General features: G+C 34.5%; 2 protein-coding genes across 5 annotated transcripts; one reads left to right on the top strand and one right to left on the bottom strand.

Annotated features, from left to right (window-relative positions):
- Positions 1-1018: 1018 nt before the first annotated feature.
- LOC144548437 (heat shock 70 kDa protein 14-like) lies at positions 1019-6346 on the top strand. The gene is made up of 7 exons (XM_078297100.1): positions 1019-2191; positions 2425-2613; positions 3016-3111; positions 4245-4298; positions 4592-4783; positions 5621-5788; positions 6161-6346. Exons 1-7 carry the CDS (start codon positions 1019-1021, stop codon positions 6344-6346), a joined length of 2058 nt encoding a protein of 685 aa, XP_078153226.1.
- A 1773-nt stretch (positions 6347-8119) lies between these two features.
- Positions 8120-13831, bottom strand: SUT2 (sucrose transporter 2). 4 transcript variants are annotated; one of them, XM_078295365.1, is made up of 14 exons: positions 13334-13831; positions 12694-12759; positions 12443-12541; positions 11547-11611; positions 11356-11440; positions 11211-11244; positions 10996-11095; positions 10758-10833; positions 10326-10679; positions 10099-10242; positions 9291-9527; positions 8694-8757; positions 8568-8611; positions 8120-8455 (listed from the first exon to the last, which is right to left on the bottom strand). In XM_078295365.1, exons 1-14 carry the CDS (start codon positions 13592-13594, stop codon positions 8285-8287), a joined length of 1800 nt encoding a protein of 599 aa, XP_078151491.1. In that variant the 5' UTR covers positions 13595-13831; the 3' UTR covers positions 8120-8284. The 4 variants fall into 4 exon arrangements, with proteins under 4 accessions (XP_078151491.1, XP_078151506.1, XP_078151498.1 ...); XM_078295380.1 differs by having other exon boundaries at positions 11547-11586; positions 13334-13823; XM_078295372.1 differs by lacking the exon at positions 12694-12759 and having other exon boundaries at positions 13334-13736.
- Between the last annotated feature and the right edge of the window lie 7350 nt (positions 13832-21181).

The raw sequence follows: 21181 nt of genomic DNA, 5'->3' as shown, positions 1-21181 counted from the left end.
ATAAATTCAATAATATATATTTCATCTATTTTAAAGAAATATAAAATATTTTTAATATTTCAATACAAAAAATAAATAAATCATAGCATTTTCTATTTAAATAAAAAACCTAAAATTAGATAATTATTTTTTAGAACTTCAAATCAAAAAAAACAATTTTCCGAAAAAAGACTTCTTGATTTGGAAAATTGTTTTCTGAATCCGGAAAATAATTCTTCAATTTAAACATATATGAAAATAAGTTGAAAATGAACGCAGATTCGAAACTTTTGGATTTTTTAAAAAATATAAATAATATTTTTGGAATTTTTCTACTGTCCGACTTCTCTCTGGACCCAACTCCCAGTTTCCCACCATTTCTCTCACGGAGCGACTCTCTGTTTTTTTTTTGGAAGTTGGAGCGACTCTCTCTCTCTCTCGAAGCCAACTCGCTCTTGCCTCTCCGCTGGGTCTCTCTTCCTGTCAGTGCGATTTTGAAACTCAAAACCTCTATCTTCCTCGCTCGTTTGGTCTTTACTGCTACTCTTGCTTTCTCTTGGCCAGAACCGAAGAACTTGGAGTTGGTCGGGTAAGGGAGACGAGGAGGCAGGCGTTCGGAGGTGGGTTCCTTCACTGTTGCAAATTAAAGCAATTTTGGGTGTTCCTCTTTTGTGGCTTCTAATTCTTGGTGACTGAATTGAGGGATGATTTTCCCTCCTTTCCTTTGTGCTGTGCTTGAATTGTTATGACCAAATTGTTTGTTGTTTGTTGTTTGTAAAAAGGCTCTAAGCCTGTAATACAAGGACTATTGACCGATATAATAAACATTTAAGTCTATATTCACTCTGATACTCTCTTAAATTTGGTTTTCATAAATGCTCCAAGCATGTATTTAAAATTTTATGCAAGAATTAGGAGGTACTATAAATACTTAAATAGTATCTCAAGAATTAACTGTTTGAATTTGTACTTTAATGGAACTTCCTTGTACTTTGAATTTGTACTTTAATACAGATCTCTCCCTTCCAACAGCTATAAAATGAGTGTGGCGGGTTTTGATCTTGGTAATGAAAGCTGCATTGTGGCTGTGGCTCACCAGAGTGGTACCCATGTGGTATATAATGATGAATCCAAATGTGAAATCCCAGGTCTGGTTTTCTTTGGTGACAAGCAAAGGTTGATTGGCACGGCAGCAACTTCATCCAATATCACCACCAATCCAAAAAACGTGGTGTCCCAAATAAAGCGCCTCATTGGGCGCAAGTTCGCCGACCCAAATGTCCAATCGGACCTCCAGTCTCTGTCATTTAAGGTAATAGAGGGAACCGATGGTTTTCCATTGATTCATGTGCGGTACCTCGGTGAAGAGAAGGTCTTCTCACCAACCCAAATTCTTGCCATGGTTCTCTCCAATCTTAAAAATATTGCTGAGAAGAAGCTAAATGCTGAGGTGGTAGATTGCTGCATTGGTATCCCCATTTACTTCACAGATTCGCAGAGACGTGCAGTTCTCAATGCTGCTTCCATTGCAGGTCTGCGCCCATTAAGGCTGTTCCATGAGACAACTGCAACTGCCTTTGCTTATGGTATTTACAAAACTGACTTGCCAGAGAATGACCAGTTGAATGTGGCATTTGTGGATGTGGGCCATGCCAGCATGCAAGTTGGTATTGTAGGTTTCAGAAAGGGGGAGCTTAAAATCTTATCCCACTCTTATGACAGCTCTTTTGGTGGGAGATATTTTGATGAGATTTTGTTCAAGTATTTTGCTGATAAGTTCAAGGAGGAGTACAAAATTAATGTGTACCAGAATGCACGTGCATGCATCAGGCTTCGCACAGCATGTGAAAAGCTCAAGAAGGTGCTCAGCGCAAACCCTGAGGCTCCATTGAATATTAAATGCTTGATGGATGAGAAGGATGTCAGGGGTTTCATTAAGAGGGAAGAGTTTGAGAAATTGTCAGCACCGATTTTGGAGCGGGTGAAGGGACCTTTGGATAAGGCTCTAGCAGAGGCAGGGTTGACAGTTGATAAAGTGCAATTTGTGGAGGTGGTTGGTTCAGGGTCACATGTGCCCGCAATTATCAAGATTTTCAGGGAGTTCTTTGGAAAAGAGCCAAGGAGAACAATGAATGCCAGTGAGAGTGTGGCGTGTGGCTGTGCATTGCAGTGTGCTATTCTTAGCCCTGGTTTCAATGTTCGTAAGTTTCAGGTATGATTTTTCTTACTGAGTTAAATAGGTTTATCTACTTTTTGGTGTGACCATGTGTGTATGTAACTGATACTGGTGATTGGTTTTTATTCTGTAATCAAGACCTTTAGAATGTGACATGTAACTAAGGTTATCTTCTGCTGCTGACTTGGTTTCTAGCAGTTTTTTTGTTTCGAACTTCAATGCATGAAATTTGATGATTCTTAATTTATGAAATATCTTACACAATGCAGGTCTATGACAGCTTTCCTCACCTAATTGCCTTGTCATGGAAGGGCGAAAATGGAGTGGGGGGTAACACCGTTGTATTCCGTGAAGGGAACAAATTACCTAGTTTGAAAGTGTTGACTTTCTACAGGGCTAACACCTTCTCATTTGATGTTGTCTATATTGACCATCCAACAAAGATAAGCACATACATGGTCAGTACTCATCACAATTAATTATGTTTCTCAGAGATTTTGCTGAAAGTTCTTTTAAGAAAATTTCAAATTGGAATCAAAATGTCAAACCTGCCACTTTCTCCTTTCTATGGGCATTGTCCCATATCAATTGAGAACTTTATTAAGTTAGCTGTTTGGCCCAAGTAAACATCCAATCTGCAAGGGACCTGATGCATCACTTTTAAAATGGTTGTGTAATCCAGAGGATTGCTGTTACCTTTCTGTCAAGGCTTAAATTTTAGTTTAATTTCCAAGTGGGGACTTTTTGCACTACATGGCAGTTTTTGGGTTGCACTTATCTGGCAGGCAAATGGCTACAATTGTGATGTTAAATTTTTCTAACTTGTATCTAAAATTCTATTTGGGTTTCATTGTTTGTAGATTGGTCCATTCCAAACCAGAAAAGGGGAGAAGGCCAAAGTGAAAGTGAAGGTTCACCTGAACATCCACGGGATTTTCACTGTTGATTCAGCAACTGTAAGTATTCTAGACGGTTCTAATTAAATTTTATAAAATGTTTTCAAATGCCAAAGTACTTTTTGTAATCTTTAAGGCATTGTTTGGTTGTTGAGTAAGAGGTGGAAAAAATCCCTTACTCCACACTTAAGGAGTCAAACGAGAAGTAAACGAAGAGGAGTAAGAGGTGAGTTAATCCAGAATAAGTTACTCCACTTCTCCAGGTGGATTAACTTACTCCACCAGTAGGGCTCACTGCCATAGGCAGAGGCTCATTTTTCAACACCTTACTTCTCTAGGCGGATTAATTTAAGCCACGAGTTAAACTACCAAACGAGATGTAAAATATGTGGAGTAAGATGGAGTAAGCCATTTAATCCTCATTAACTTTGCTCCACAACCAAACGTGACCTAAGGACTCTTAGCCATCAAGGCTATTAGTTCTGTTTTGTTGTTGAACATGTTTCGTTCCAACACCATTTGAGATGGTTTGGACTTCTCCAACGGAGACCTCCTGAAGCATCGGTGCGTACTGGAACTATAAGGCGTATCGAAAACACAAGGAGAGGCAGAGATCGGCCATGATTGACATGGGACAAAGCAGTAAAAAGAGACTTGAAGGAGTGTAATGTATCTAAGGTGTGAGCTTCGGACAGAAGCGTGTGGAAGCTAGCGATCCACGTACCAGAATCATGACCTAGTAGTAGTTAGGGATTATTTAGGGGTAGTATTATTGGTCTCAGGTCATAGGACTCGGAATTTGGAGTCAAGGATGTAAGTTTAGGACTTTGACCTCTACGATTGATAGGTAGGTAGAATATAGTTTATATTAGTATTATTACTATCACTATTACTATCACTTTTATTTTTATTTTTTATTTTTATTACTACTTTATTAGACTATTAGTTTGGGACTAAAGGCTTGATTGTTGTTGTTGTTTTTGCGGGGTGGGGCGGCGGGGGGGGGGACTTTCTCATCCAAAACTTTTAGATATAATTGAAGATGTGTTATGTTCTATATAAGAAAATTATGAAGGCCTATAAGGGTATTTTGTAGACCGCCAAGCACATCTGCTCCAGATTGATTTTCTTTGGTTCATAAAATAATGCCACATGCAACTCTAATATAATATATTGTCACTCAATTGTTGCAGATGATAGAAGAAGAGGAGAACACTGAAGTTCCTGTTTCCACCACAAACTTAAATGTACATTTTTGGTTATATTGTGCGTTTGTTTAAGCAGCAAAGACTACATTTTTCATAATCATACTGAGTTAATTTATATAATGGAATTGAACTTGAGACCTAACAACTTACTTGAGGAAGCATTGTGCGTTTGGTTATATTGTGCTGCTTTATGCTGTGCAAATATTTATGTCTTGGTAACTTGAGATATCCATTTAGAGTCATGCACAGTGTCGATGAAAATTAAGCATATTCTGCTGTAATAAACTAATAAAATTGGCTGCCTGATGTGTATACAATGTTTTTCTAATTAGGTGGAGTCTATAAAGAAAGTAAAGAAGACCAATGTGCCAGTGCAAGAAATGATATATGGTGCATTGCTAGCTGAGGAGCTGCAGAAGATGTGCGAGAGAGAGTTTGAGATGGCTCTTCAAGACAAAATTATGGAAGAAACTAAGGACAAGAACAATGCCCTTGAGGCCTACGATTATGAAATGCGTAATAAGGTAATTTTCATCATAATATTTACATACAGGATCTATATATAGTGATAATACAGATGGAGGTCTTAAGCAATTGTTTGAATTTAATTTGCAATTAAAACATGCATATGCTTCTTAAAGTTACAAAGTTAAATATTTGAAACTTATACTAAATTATTATTTTATTAACATTTATTGCAGATGTTATGTGATAACCTTGACAATTTAGAGTTATTCCTAGAAGTCTAGAACCAAATTTTTAAATATTGTATTAATGTATTCATAAGGCAGGCAATATTGGTTCATAGCGCGAATGATTTCTTGACTACTTTAAAAAATAAACTCAAGTTCTTGGGTGCTTTCCTAACACAACCTTTCAAAACAATTGTCGCAATGGTCTGTGTGGTATATCTTTCACCCTTCCTTTATTTGCTAATTCTTTTAAACCTTAAAAATTGGTATTATGTAATAGTTACCCCATCACAGGATGGTGCTAAATTGGTATTATTTAATAAAGACTAATTATTATTATTATTATGAATATTATTATTATTATTAGTATTATTGTTATTATTATTATTATTTTTATTACTACTTTATTACTACTTATCTTGATTTTATGGTTGTGATTGGGTTTCATTTCTAGCCTATCCCAAATTGGTATTATTTCAAAAGGCTTGGTTGTTGTTGTTGTTGTTAATAAAAACTAATTCAACATTCTTATTTATAGATTGATTTAAACTTGGTGGAGAAATTTACAACGAAATATTGAATGAAAATTATATTTACAAAGCAAATAATTTGTTAGTAATATAATGTTCTGACAAAAAGAATTAACCAAAAAATAATTGACAATTGCAGAATAATGTAGAAATGGAGTTCGAGCGAAGGGAGAAACTGCATCAGAAAGAAATTGAGGAAATTCAAAAGAGAGAAAATGACAAGAATGATCTTCTTAAAAGGAAAAACGAACAACTTGAATTGGTGCAGCAGGAAATAGAAAAACATTTCATATGTCCAATATTGCAGGTATATATATAGTTTGCCCTTTTATTTTTTCATGGTATTTCAACTACGTGCAATCCAAATAAATGCAACATAAATTTTTGTTTGTTTGTTTATATCTGGGCAAGTAAAGTCCCATTAGAAAAAGAGAAAAAATTGGAAAAAAAAATATATATATATAAGAAGAGAACACATTCCTATTTCACAAGCTCTTAGCGTCCTCCTAAAAAGTCATTGTATGTTGCACTTCTAAAAAGCTTCATTTACCCTTTATTTTTCAAAATAATCGCAATTACACATCTATTGCTTTGATTATCAGTAGCTTTTTTTCAGCAGATAAATGCCAAGACACTTTTTTCTTCTCATTTTTTCTTTTTTGTCTTTCACCCATTACAGGAAATCATGAAGAATCCATGCATCACAGCAGATGGGTTTACATATGAAGCCGAGGCAATAAAAAAATGGTTGAGAGTACATAACACATCGCCTATGACAAATTTGGTGCTTCCTCATCGCCATTTGATTCCAAATCATGTTCTTCGTTCTGCCATCCAGGAATGGCTACAACATTATAACTCATGACTGTAGCTTGATACCTGTCATTAATTCACTTTTTATCTTTGTTTCTAAAACTAAAGTGCGGTACTGTATCCAGAAAAAAAAAAAACCAAAAAAGGAGAGAGAAAAAAAATGTCTGTAAATGGTGCAATGTTCCAAGAAAAAAGTTATCCAGCTTCAGATCTAAAACATATCCTGTGTGATACCACTGTAATTTCATGTTAGCAAACAGAGTTGTCAATTTTTGGTAGAGCAAAATTAGGAACCAGTAAGCCCAAAAGGGACAATTTTATCCAAACTATATATTGGACGGTTCAGGGAGATATTATCATGATGTTGATGATATCTTTTACCATATTTTTCGTCCATTTTACATACAGCCATATATTACAAAATAAACAATCGTGTCATAATGAGATCTCTCAAGTTACATCGTCTCCACCTCATTCCGCAAAATTATAATATACTTTAAATAATTATATATCGTTCTAGTTATTTGAAAACTTTATATTATATTATATTATATTTTAAAAAATGAATCCTTCAAGTAATTTTCCATTAGATCTAATTACATTATAACATATTCTCATATTCCCTTCCCTTTTTTTTAGAACATGGATTGCAACCCATCGTTAGAACTAGTCATCGATGTCAGTTTTGCTCTCTCATTCTTTGTCCCTCAATAGGTAATTCGTATTCTATGAGGAAAACTGGAAAACACGTTTATATGAAATTTTCTGGTGAACGAGTAGGTATTGGTCACCTGGTGGTTGAACTCTTGCTTAGTCCATTTTGGTTGAAATTGACAAGAACGTATTTAGAATGGATGAAATGACTGTAATTTCTTTTTTATTCTCATAAAATATAATCTAGTGTTCTAATCCTCATTTCGCTTCACGAATAGATCCACTTTTTTTACTGCCGCCGCTCTCCGACGGCAACCGAATCTACTTACTGCCGCGCTCCAATCAAGATGTTGATCACTATAATACTTTATTCGTCATCTTACTCCATGACCGAATCCGCTTCTTCGACCATTTCAGCGTGTCACTTTTACTTCGTAGTGAATCCTTCAGAATTCTCTGAATTATGGGTCAATGATTGATCACATATTTACTTGCCTCAGAGAGTCAGAGTGGAGGGTTCTTTCATTAGAGGACATGATAGAGTCTATTAGAGCATATTGGTCACTAAAATAGCAGCTTGGAAAATTAATAATTTGATGAAATAATTTTAAAATTACACTAAAATCAACACAATTTATATTAATCTGAATATAAAATTATAGGTTTGTTCTTTATCTATTAACATTAACAGTCTTATTAGGAAACGTGGGAGAGCCTAGACTCTAGAGCAGGACAGAAACAAATGTGGGGAATAAATGCCGTTTATGCCCAAGATTTAAAAGTCGGTTACTACGGTGACCTCCCTCTAATCTCTATGCCCACAATCTTTACATTAATTATATATTCAGCATGGGCTTTTTTTTTACTTGTATGATATGGACGGACCCAAAATTCAAACGGCGATTGTCAATCCCCCCCTAAAATTGTTTATTTATCGTGACTAACAATTGTTACGGGTTGTACAAAAAATTTAGAAAATTGATTGAAATTAGACGGCCTTCTATAAAAAAATTGCTTAACATTTCCACCAACTCATCTCCTTTTAGACTTACGAGTTACGGCTTTCTATAAAAAATTATGACAAACAAGCACAAAACCATTGACATAAATGAAGCGCCATTCACTGTAAAAGCTCAAAATCGAATTAAAATTATGAAAAAAAAATCGTAACTTTCTGAAACATCCTCCCTTTAAAAAAATAATTATATTACAAAAAAAAAGAAAAAAAAAGAAAGAACTATATACCTGCAAATTATAAATGTTTTAATCTAACAAAAAGAACATATAAATGAATGTGAACGGACAATGGAATAGCTTGTAGTTATATAATACTCATTCAACCGAATCCATGGAAACCACCAGAGCTATATGAGTTGGAATGCTTAGGCAACTTTCGAATTGCTAATATGCCGGCAATTAAGGCAAATATTGCAGCCAATGCAAATGCCGGGATATTTCCTCCACCAAAAAGTGCATCCCATGGACCCGCACCAATGGAAACAATCATCTACAAGAATTAACGAATCAAGAAATTAACATGTAAGCAGACGTGGCAGTTAGTAGTGATTATATGCATTTAACATAAAATAAAGAAAGAGTAAACTCCGACAGGACCTCACCTGAGGAAGAACTATAGCCAGGTTTAAAACTCCGGTTGCTAAGCCTGCATATGTGGAATACTCAAAATCAGGAAAAGACAAGGAGAGAGAGAGAGTAACAAGATAACAACTATCAAGAGAGTGCACCTTGCCCGCCCCCTTGTCCAGCTGTCATCTCAGCAGTGATAGAGAATGGGACACTATAGGTGATCTGTATAACAAGAAAATAAGCAAAAACTTGAGCAATGAAAATATATATATTTGCACTTTATCATTAGCCTGATAAATAATTACACAATATCAGGAAGAGTGAGGCTTTGGTACTATGCATAGCGCGGATTGGTCCAATCAGTATCTTCATTTTGAAAGTTCAAATAGTCGATCTCAACCATTCAACATGATCTCCATATGAAGTATACTAGCAGAGTAAATGCGTTTTTAGAATTTTTTTACTTTTTTTTTTTTAGATATGTAGAAAGTCACTACTTATGAATGGTCTAGAATTTTTGGATCAAGTGAATTTCTACATATCTAAAAAAATGGTAAAAAAATTCTAAAAAATGTAAAATTTGATCTACAAATACATTTTTATATGGATATCATGTTGAACGGTTCAGATTGATTGTTTGGACTCTGAAAATAGAGATATTGATCCATACTACAGACCATTATGCACTCTGCATAATACCATAGCCTCACTCATTAAAGATAACATATCAATCTTTTCAAGGTGTTGAGACTTACGGAGAGAGGAAGGCCAAGAAGGGAGAATACGACCAAGGCGGCATTTCGAATCGACTTGTTCTCTCTAATGACATGCTGAATTCCAGTAGAGGAGGCGTACTTCAAAGATAAAAGACTAAGCACTGTTGTAGCAGCCATACACACAAAAACTGCAAAGTTGCTTATTGCCCATACTAGTCTTGTCCCAATTGCACGGCACATCGGGTCAATTAAGAAAGACCCAATACCAAGTACAACCTACAGACATGAAAAATAGTATATTAATCCTTTGTTAATACATGATGTGAAAAATGAGATTATGTTGTCTTATTTTATCCTTGTTATTATAAACTTAAAGTGAGTCTATGGTACTATCCATAGCGTGGATTGGTCCGTACTATGGATCAATATCTTCGTTTTCAAAGTTCAAATAGTCGATCTAAACTGTTCAACGTGATCTTCATATGAAAATAGTAGAAGTCACTATTTTTTAATGGTCTAGAATTTTTAGATCAAGTAATTTTCTACCTATCCAAAAAAAATAGTAAAAAAATTGTAAAAAATGTAAAATTTGATCTACAAATACATTTTCATATCGAGATGGTGTTGAACGTTAAGATAGACTGTTTGGACATTGAAAATGGAGATATCGATCCATAGTACGGACCAATATGTGCTATGCATAGTACCATAGCCGCACTCACAAACTTAATTCTTTACAGAACACAAAAGAATGGTAAGACATCCACCGTGAAAATGGTTTTGCAGTTAGTTAATAATATAAGGTACGTAACAATATAGACTATACTAGCTGAGAACAGGTTCTGACCGAGTTCAAGAGCAAGCCAAATGCACCTTCTCTCACACCATTGTCATAATTTATCTTTTGATCTGCATCTCCATTTGGGTCCCCATGGTAGACTTCTCGCCCCATCCAGTCCGTGTCGAAAAGAAAAAATGGAAACCATGATAGCTGCGCACCAAAACCAAGTTTTACCATTTGCATGAATCATTACAAAGTTAAAATTTAAAATTTAAAATTTCCAATCCACATACCCAAGTAAGAGCCATGACTAGAAGAACTGAATGCATCCCTTGAGGCAAATGCCTCAAGCTTGTCAAAATGTTGACCAAAACTGCTCCTGGGCCATCATTAAATGTCTCATCCTTGTCATTGTTCAAGTTTGAATTTTGATCAATGTTAGCGTGTCTTGCCGCAGCATCATTTTCTGAATCATGGCTGTTAGCAGATGTCTCATCATCCGCACCGTACAATTCATAGACTCCTTGTTTAGAGTTATGAAGCAGAGGGGAGGAATCCGATGTTGACCTCTTTGTGCAATCGGGGGCTTGCAATGGGAGTTCATTAGCAAAATACAAAGTTACCAGCATACAGAATAGGAGGAAAACCTGTACAAAAAGAAGGAGACTTTCAAATTCTGAAAAAATCGAGAATACAACACATTAATGCGAGCACATTAAACTTACCACAGCAACTAAGAAAGCCGCCTTCAAATTTCCACAAGCTTCACAACATGCTCTTGTTGTCAGAAAAGGAAACCACCTATATGAAGTAAAAATTAGATAATAAGAGCACATGATTGTACAATTAGATAATAACAGATCAAGGAGTAGAGCACTAGCTGTCCGATTACTGATTAATTCAATGAAAATCTGACAACAAAATCAATAAAATGAGAAGCAAGTAATTTTAGTGAGACTGTACCTATGCCATTTACTGCTTGCACCAGCTGAGAAGCCCAAAATATTCCCAACAGCCATCCAGGAGCAAAATATAGCATTGGCTGAGTTGCACTGGTCAGGACCTGTGACAACATTAGTGCCACTGTTAACAAAATTTTGTGGGAAAAAAAATAATTTCTCCAAGATAAAAGCTTGGCTTCACATCTTAGAACAGTTTGAAGACAATAGATATTTCACCTGAAAGATCAGCCAGGAGCGCACGTGCTGGACCCTACATTTGATGCAAAGTAATAAAAATAAAAATTGCAACAAATTCTAAGTGTAACATATTACAAGATCTTTCATGTGATGAAAGATTAGGGTGAACTTAAAAAATACTTACTTGGACTGTATTGTTGGCGAGATCTAACATCCAAAACCCAACAATAAAAATAGCAGCTGCTCTATACCTTGTACCTTTATATACACTGTACATACAAACATGATAATTAGGTCACAAGGGATGGTTGCATGTTTCATGGAAAATACCATGCACTAAATTATAATCTGAGAATATTGATCAAATAAAATTACCTACAATGCTCAGAAGTATCACCTAAGAGATACCCAATATCTGCAGAAAAACCAACAAGAGTTACCTGCATTATACAAATTAGTACATATAATCAAAGCAAAATAAATATTCTTTTCTTTAAGCCTTTTATCCTTTTCTTTTGGATTTTAATTATTCTAAAGATTGCTTTATGAAAATGCACAGAAACCATAGAACATTGTAGAATGCATACACCTGAAGAACTAAACTATTTAATTTGGTAGGCATAAGGTAATATCAATCGTGTATTAGTAGAGGTGTTGGCATACAATCTAACTGATATGAGATAATGCAATAACATGCATTCAGGTCTTATATTCCAAGTTATTTGTTTACTTGTATTATTTTAGAGTTTGGCTAGTATAGCATCAGTGTCATTTCAACCTATATAACACCAACTCTAAAACCTATCAAATCAACTTCAAACGGTGAATCCAAACCGTTCAAACTGATCTACTTCATTAGTTGTGTGTTTACATGCAAAATTTATAACTTTTCGAATTTATTTAGTATTAAGTCAAGCGTTCAAATGTGTGAGTTTTTAAATTAATTTTAATACATTAATTTTTCAATATTTTTGCCGCTTGATTTGATACTATAATAACTCGAAAATATAAAAAAATTGTATGTAAACGCATCACTCATAATGTAAATTGGTTTGAACGGTTTGGATTAGTCATTCGAAGTTGATTTGATAGGTTTTAGAGTTGGTGTTATATAGGCTAAAATGACACTGATGTTATATTAGCCAAAGTCATTATTTTAGGTTAGTTTCTTGTTAAGGTAAACATCAACTTTAATATTTCCACCAGTAATAAATTAAACAAATCATTTCATATTCTTCTCTTGATAAAAGAGATGCCACACAATTACTCACAGCTAAACAAATCATAAGGCATCCAACTAGAATAAATGGTCTCCTCCTTCCATACTTTGATAAGCATTTGTCGCTCCAAATGCCAACACATGGCTGGACCTGAGAAAGATTGAAAATTGTATGAGTTTGTCAAATTAATGTGACCTCTTATAAAGGAAAGAACAAAACATCCCCTTCTCATAAGTATTGAAAAGAACAGAAGAATAGTATAGTCCAATGCTACCATATAAAGTAAGAAAAAGAATACTTACCACAAAGCCAGTAATAGGACCACAAAGCCAAATAAATGAAGAGAAAGCATGTTGTATACCAAGTGTCTGCATCGATAAGAACACCAATTTAGTAAAATTGGCACCTCAAATACTGAAAGAGATAGAATGTTTAACTCAACCGCTCTATAATAGAACTTTTCATAAGAAAGTTTAAGCTAATAAATTTGGAAGTAGCAGACTGAAAAGACATAGAATAGCCAGGTTGAGAATCCTCTCCTTTTCTATTAATAAATTAATAATTGCCCATAAGAGAATGATAGTTGTCCCACAAACTTCTTAATACCAACTTGCCTTATAAAGACCTCTTCCACTAAAACCTATGAAATTTTTCACTGGTAATTAACAAATCATTAATTAAGAAATTACAGGAGATGCATTTTTAGTTGCAACTGTGACATGTACAGTGCCAACAAAACCGAGATTGATCAGTAATTGATCACCTTTTATTATTTATCGGTGCTTATATTGTAATTTACTCGTAATAAGACGAAATTAGGCCGATTATAATCTTACTGGTAAAAAAATTGCCTGAATTGTCCTTCAAATTGATGCAAAATTGAACTGCATTCATCCCTGTGCTTGTGGAAGTAGGTTTATACAAGAGAGAAGAGAAACTCACCTGAATATATGGAGTCAAGAGTGAGAGTTGTAACGCCCATCCAAACTGTACACCGGCGGCGACCGTACAACTAAGAACCAACCTCGTTGTGCTAATTCTAGGTTTCGCATCTTCAGATTCCCCATTCGGTTTTGAATTCAGATCCGGATCTCCGCTTAGACCGACAAGCTCCACCTCAGCATCGTTGATGTGTCGGTACGGTACTCGGATCGAGACGCTCCCTCCACCACCGCCACCACCACCGCTATCGCCGTTCATCATCGGATTGAATCCAAGAGAGGAGAGATGGCGCGAGATCTGAAGAAGAGAATACAGTTGAGTTGCTTCACACACACATCCACAAAGAGGCCCAGAGAGGCGGTGACAGAGAGCGATAGAGTAACAGGAGAGGGAGTGCGTGTCGGTCGACTGGTCAACTGAGACACTTCACACGGCCTCCATTGTTGACATGTTGACTGCTATTATGTAGAAAAAAAGATTTAAAATTCAGATGCGTATTTGGGAAACAACAAGGAAAAGTTATCCTTTTATATTCTGGCAATAAAGAAAACGATGTTGTAGAAAACTTACAACATGCCAACCAACCTCGGATGCTAATAACAACAGATCTACCCCTCCCTTTTAGTAAATCTCAAGTCAATACCCTCAGCTTCTATTGGAATTAATTTGCATTGTTTTTTTCTTTCTTTTTTGGATTTGAGCTTACTGATTAGTCTTTATCAGAAGTCTAATATATTATGAGTAGGTTCATTACTTTGCCATTAGTCTTTATAGTTTATATGGAGGTAAAGGGAAAAAAGAAATATGTAATAGGGACGTTTAAATGTCTGTATTATTACTATTTTCATCATGATTACAATTTACAATTTTTAATTCTTATGATAAAAAAATTGAAATTTATATGTCAAAATAAAAAGAATTAGATATAATATATACTATTTTTTTCTAAATACACATAAAAACTATTATATTTAAGTTTACAAATGAATGATTAAAAATTATTCATATTAGTATATTTTTGCAAACTCTTTATACCAAATAATACAAAATCAAAATGTTATAATCATTTATGTTAATAAAGAAAATTATATAGATTATATCCAACATTTTAATTTTGACAGTCAAAGTTAAATTATAAGTAGACTAAAGTTTTAAAAATGATGGCATGCTAAAAGTATTAAAAATAGAGACATTTGTATATGAAAAGCGGCAATGTTTTTGTACAAGGTTTATACTTTTTTTGCATGGATGTTGAATGTAAAAAATGGTTGATAAGTTACAGACAAAAGAGAAGGCATTCAACTGATACAATTTTCGTATATTATATAATTACAAGGCCTTGTATAGAAGATGTTGACATATAATTATATAAATCCAAAATTCACAAAGTCCAACCTTTTTCTTCCAAACAAAATATAATAACTATCGAACTATATATTACAATCACTTGACTTTTTCAGCCCATATAGGTGGAACCTAGATTTTTCCGTTGTCTCTGTTACTAAACCCTAAACCTTGTTTGGATGGAGAGTATAGGAAGGAAGGGAATGGAAATGAACAAAAAAATTTTGTTGAATCATGTTTGGTTGATAAAATTATGTCGGAGGTGAAAGGTTGAATCTTGTAACATTATAATTAATAGAATCGATTTCCTCCTCAAATTGGAGTGTAGCGGATAGAAAGAAATTTTGTTACAAATATTTTTAGAAAAAATAACACAAATGTCAAACATTACATCTTACATATATAATTCTCATACAAGATTTTTTCCTCAAATCTACAACAGTCACCGAATTTTTCATTAACCTCCTAAATTTTAATCAACCAAACAAGAAATAAGACGGAAATGAAAATTAAATTTATTTTCTCTCATTAATCATCAAAACACGAAGAGGTTAAATATGTTAATCTTTCTTTCTATTCCATTCCATTCCCTTCTATTCTTTACCTCTCATTTCTTCCTCTACTCTCCATCCAAACATGATGAAGTTAAACCTATCTGTTAATAACGGAATTAGAAAATTAAAATTGAGTGTAATTTTATTTTATAAGAAATGTTAAAACCTATAAGCACTTATAAAAATTATAAAATACCAAAAACAAAACTTTAATTTTGTTTAATTTACAGAAATTATTTAGTATCTTTAGATTCAGTGCTCCTCTCCTCTTCATAATTCAATATGTTTGAATAACCCTACAAAAAATATTAATTATTTGAAGCGCCAAAAAGTTGTTGGTAAAGTTATTAACTCAGTAATAATGTTTTAGAATAAGTTCGTAAGTTAGTGTGTTGTAACACTTAAAAATATTTTATTGAGACCCACATAAAATTAATTAATATTTGAAACATTGAGTCCTGGAAAAAAAAAGTCGTTTTAATATCTTTTGGGGCCATCTCAATCGAAAATTGCATTAAACAAAAGTTCAGATTCTTTTCCCTTCTTTTCTAAATTTACTTTCTTCCAGCTTTATTTTTATTTATTTTTAATTGGAATTTTCTTACAGAGTTTGGGTCAATTGTTTAAACGACGAGCAATTTACTTGAAAAAAGACTCGTAAAAACAAGAATGAATATTTTTCTAATTAGCATAAATTCAGTTGAAACCTATGGAATAAATTTTAGCATTTCGCAAGTATTTGGGTTTCATTTAAACGCTCAATGTAGATTCCAACTTAAACAAAAATCGGAAGCAATAATCAAATTTGTTTCGTAATTAAAGAAGAAAAGAGAGGCACGAGAACTTACCGTTGAATTTGTCTTCCTTGAGTAGATCCCTTTCTCAACTTTTATCTTCGCGGGAGGTTATAATTATGAAATTCATGCCGATGTCCGATGACGAAGAAGAAAGAAAAAGAAAAAAAAATAAAAATAAAAGTTTGTCTCTAAATATAGTAATTTTATATTTGTTCAATAGTGTAGTGATGATGGAGAGATGATATTTTATTCATACTTCGTTTGGTTCGTAGGTAGGTAGGGTTGTTAATGTATATTTTTAAGAGCGAGGTTATGAGAGTAGTACGGATTAATTTGTACTATGATTCATATTTTATTTTTAAATTTTAAACAGTTAATTCAAATGGTTAAACATAATTTCTATATGAAAATGTATTTGAAAACTAAATTTAATATTTTAAGAATATTTTTACTATTTTTTTAGATAAGTAAAAAGTTACTTGATCTAATTTTTTGGATTCATTCAGGAGTAGTTATTTTCTATCTAAATTAATAGTAATAGAATCTAAAAAATACAAAATTTGTTCTATGAGTATTTTTTTTCAGATGAAATTATTCATGTTTAATGATTTAAATCAATTGTTTAAATTTTAAAAATAAAAATTCATATCATGAGTCGTTTCATAATATGCATGTTTATAATCTAATTATTTAATTTGATGATTCAATTTGAATTCATATGCATATATTCACGCATGCACGCACACATGCACACACACAAATTACAGCCGCTCCAGGGTTCATACAATTTAGTTTGTAATTTTAAAATTAAAATAACTGGAAATTATATTTATATGGGTATGTCAGTTATCAATTGCATGGCAGGATGGGTGATTGCATCAAATGCATGAGAATGCTAATTGCTAAATTGCATGTCCCGACAATTTCAGCTCATAGGTCATGTTTGATTGAGGCCTAAACTATAGAATAAAGGGCCCCCATGACCTATGGGCTCCATGGCCCAGTTCCCTCTCCACGCTCTCTGGAGGACTGGAGCTACGTTGCCCAGTTCTCCTATTGAACTTCGGGCCACACTGACCGTACTTGCTGTATCCTCAGCTTCAGTGGCTGAGTGCTTCTCTCTGAATGATGTTGTATTTGCAAACAGTCCCAGCCTCTCCTGAGATTTGAAGATCCATCCGAAGTGGAGCGCACACATCCGAGCAATTGTCTTTTCAAGTAAGGTTATGTGGCCTATTAAAAGAAAAAAAAAATCCTAAATAATTAGCTACGTCAGGTTATGTGACCAATAGGTGTAAGCAGTGCTGTTTCAACAAGGGTTACCAGAACACATATTGGTAGAGGGATTCATAACGGGGAACAGTACGTACCATAATGGATTTCCAAAGTAGACGCTTCGGCTATATCCCCCGGCCCCACTATTAGTATCCCTCATGTCATCATCAGACTATATTGTATCAGACTGCCATATACCTTGTGGTACAATGCTTTTGGTGAATTTATACAGCATTCACTATTCATAGAGACGAGAGTATCTGGGACAAACCGAATGAGTTCAGACCGGAGAGATTTTGGGCAGGGAAGGAAGAAGGATAGTTTCTTATACCATTTGGGATGGGTCGAAGGATTTGTCTGGCCAAGAATTTGGGCATGCGAATGGTGTGATTGGCATTTTTGGGACCATGATTCAGTGCTTTGAGTGGGAGAGAGTTGGATTGACAATGCCTAAGAAGCTGCCTCATGAGGTTTTGTATCTGCCGTGTAATTTCATGGTTGATGTTCTTACAAAACTGTAATTGATCGAACTGAAAATTTAGTTGTTTTGTGTTTTATTTATTCAGTGACATATTTGTGCTTCTTTTAGAAGCTAATTGTATTGCAAACAATGTATGAGTATTTTTTTTTGACAGTGGACCCCTTTGTGACTTCTTTACTATTAATATGTATTATTTTTGTTTTTCCTTGGTCCTTGATTTCATTCTTACTTCAAAAGTTAGAGCAAACTGTAATCAAGCTTGCTTAAATCAATGCTTTTATCATGGATCAATTATGCAATTAAGGTTTAACAAACTTCAGTTGGTTGGGGAATAATTCACAGTAGAATAGTTTGACATAGCATAAAGGGAATCATTAATGTCCTCTCACCTGTGTTGAAATTTCACAATATATTATTTTTTCTAACTGAAGAGTTAACTTGAATTTTTTTAGAAAACATTATATGAAGATGAAGCTCGAATGCGGTGAAATCCTAATTTACTACTGCAAGCTAATTGGAGGGTAAGGCTGTGTTATATAAACATGTGTGAAAGGGATGAAAGGCAGGAAAGGAAAAATATTAACCTGGCAGAGGGGAATTGGAGGAAAGGGAGTTGCCCCACTAACTGGGGGTATAAAGGCTATAGAGTTTGTATGGTGCAAATACTCTTCAAAATTTACTTTGTTGAGCAAGGTGAAATTTTTTTGGGCAGCAACAGTCACCTTTTCAGACCAGATCCTTCCGTCCTCTTCTTGGAGCAGGCTGTAAGTTATTATAAATTAAATTATCAACATCATCTATTTAAAATTTTATCTTAATTATTATAAGAAGTCCCTGTAAAAGTCTGTTGTTATGTTTTTCATTGGGCTCGGGATAGTTTAGCAAATCAGATTTCTTCTCGAGTCCAGAAATCCTACCAGCAAATGATTACTGCTGACAAACTTGAATAGAAATATAAATAAAAGTAAATTTTAAATTGCTTCTTTCTTGGACAAAGATTCTGGTAATTTAATAGGGGTGAAAATGTTATTAGTCATCTATATTCGGATATTTCCAAATACTAATTCCAGTATTCAAACATTTGTGGATACTTATAAGGATGTGGATACAGCTTAAAGTTAAACAGATCTGGATATCAACATGGTATTAAAACTGAACATCCAAATTATGTATATAATTTTATTGTATCTGTTTAATATCTTTCGTATCCATATATGTCTAGTGTCCAATCTGTTTCTATATACCAGCAAATAAAAAACACATACGGATATGGTCTAACCACTATCTGATCTGTTTTTAATATGATTAGTATACATGAGTAGTTTTTTTTATTTTTTATTAAAGTGGGATCTAGCCCACCGATTTCTTATTAAAGAAACCACAAAGTATACAAAGTTTACTGGTACTACCTCTCTGGTACCATACACAGTTATCATCATACATGAAACGTAATCAGCACCCTGCCTTACATGCAATAAAAAGAACAAACAACACAAAAGAGCTACAAGTACTTTTGCAACAAAATAACAGAAATAGCTATCCTAATTGTAGTTTTAACTAGAAGTCTAGTATTGCCATGACATCTTCAGGAGCTTCCCTTCTCCCTGTTCCACACATTAGCCTCTTACCAAATCCACCTCAGGTACTACCTGTCTCTATCAATTCCTTGGTATCACAAGGCAGTATTAATGAGAGTTTGAAATAGGAATTATTAATTTTATTTTTACACCAAAAAGTGACTAAAGCAATTGTTTGTGCACCTAGCTTGTACGCTTTTACCTATACCACCCTGAAATATCCTTTTATTACGTTTTAACCATAAAGATCATAGAACCACACCTCTAAGTAATTCCACTGACAACTTATCCTTCAATGGCACACATGCATCAATATACCACAATTCTTGTACAGTGGTACCAGTAAACATGAGTAGTTGAAAATAGTCTTGTGGAAATGAGAATTTGCTAATTTATGTCTCTGAATCTCAATAATTTAAAAGAGAGGAAGAATCAAAACCAAGGAGAAAACATGAAAACCACCTGGTAGCTGTCACACCCGTGGTCACGGGTTGCAACAGTACCCCGCCGTAAGTATACAACACTGTGTATGCTTACAAGGCAATTAACAATTCAATCAGATAATAATAATATAAAACAAGTTTCTAAATATAAATCAGAGTACACAGTCTGGTCAGAATATAATACATCCAAAAGTATCTCATCCGGATACCAACCTTGAGGCCTACCCTAAAACTATACAACAAAACACATCTAGGGTCATATGATGGTAGACTACTAAGGCCTACTACTCGCGTGCCTCTCTGGAATCAGTCGCACCAGTACCTGTAAAATAACCCGAAGGGTGGGGGTGAGAATAAATTCTCAGTGCGAAATTTGCCACAGTTAAATTATTGGACTTGTAATCAAGCTCCATATTCAGAAATGAAATCCATACAACAGCAATTCAAACATGTATATATTCATAATTAAAAGAATGCATATGCTCGACAACAATTCAACCAGATGAATCACAATTAACGGAATTTCCAAGATGAAGTTCAAACACAACACATATTTGGCTTAACTCGACTCATTAGGGCTTGTAACAACTACAGATGTTCTTTTGAGCTGGACCCTTTATCAAACCCTCGTCTGTAGGGTTACTGACACCTACAGACGTTCCACCGAGCTGGACCCTTTATCTGACACCCATCTGTAATCGCTTGGCTTAACCGTTTACTAAGGTCTGGTTCAAGTCATATAAAGAAAATCCTCTTTGGAATCATTCCAATGTTCGTAACATTCAACTGACCATCCAAATGCATTAACACGTAGGAGAATGCCACCGAGCCACAGATGTTACACATGTCACCCACAACTCCAAATCACACATCAATACAATCACTCACCCCTCGTCCCAACCGGTACTGGGAAAACTGAGGGCCGTTCACCTAAAGCGCTAGAAGGATCCAGGGCTCAATGTCAGCTATACAGCTCAACCTTGCAAATTCGTCGGATCCAAGTCAGCTATACAGCTCAACTTCGTAAATCCGCTCACACACACAATTCGTTGGATCCAAGTCAGCTATACAGCTCAACTTCGTAAATCCGCTCACATACATAGTTCGTGGTGACTTTCAATCAAAATCAGATCATAATAGATCAACACAAATGACAACCATACAAGCATGCAAATCATTTCAGTCACAATAATTCAAGTTTAATTTGATTGGGCTATGCAAATGATTTATGTAATTCAATGATGCAACAATCAGACATTCAACATGACAAACGAATAACAATTTAATTTCTGAAAATGAAATATCAAACAAGTCCAAGAATCCCGCACCTGATTACGACGAGCGTATCGCGTACTTATGGATCAGACGTCTCAAAAT

This window comes from Carex rostrata, chromosome 2, assembly GCF_964058835.1.
Source record: "Carex rostrata chromosome 2, lpCarRost1.2, whole genome shotgun sequence".
NCBI classification, from domain to species: Eukaryota; Viridiplantae; Streptophyta; class Magnoliopsida; order Poales; family Cyperaceae; genus Carex; species Carex rostrata.
The sequence above is the reverse complement of the archived record's forward strand: the minus strand, read 5'-3'. Positions and strand labels throughout refer to the sequence as shown.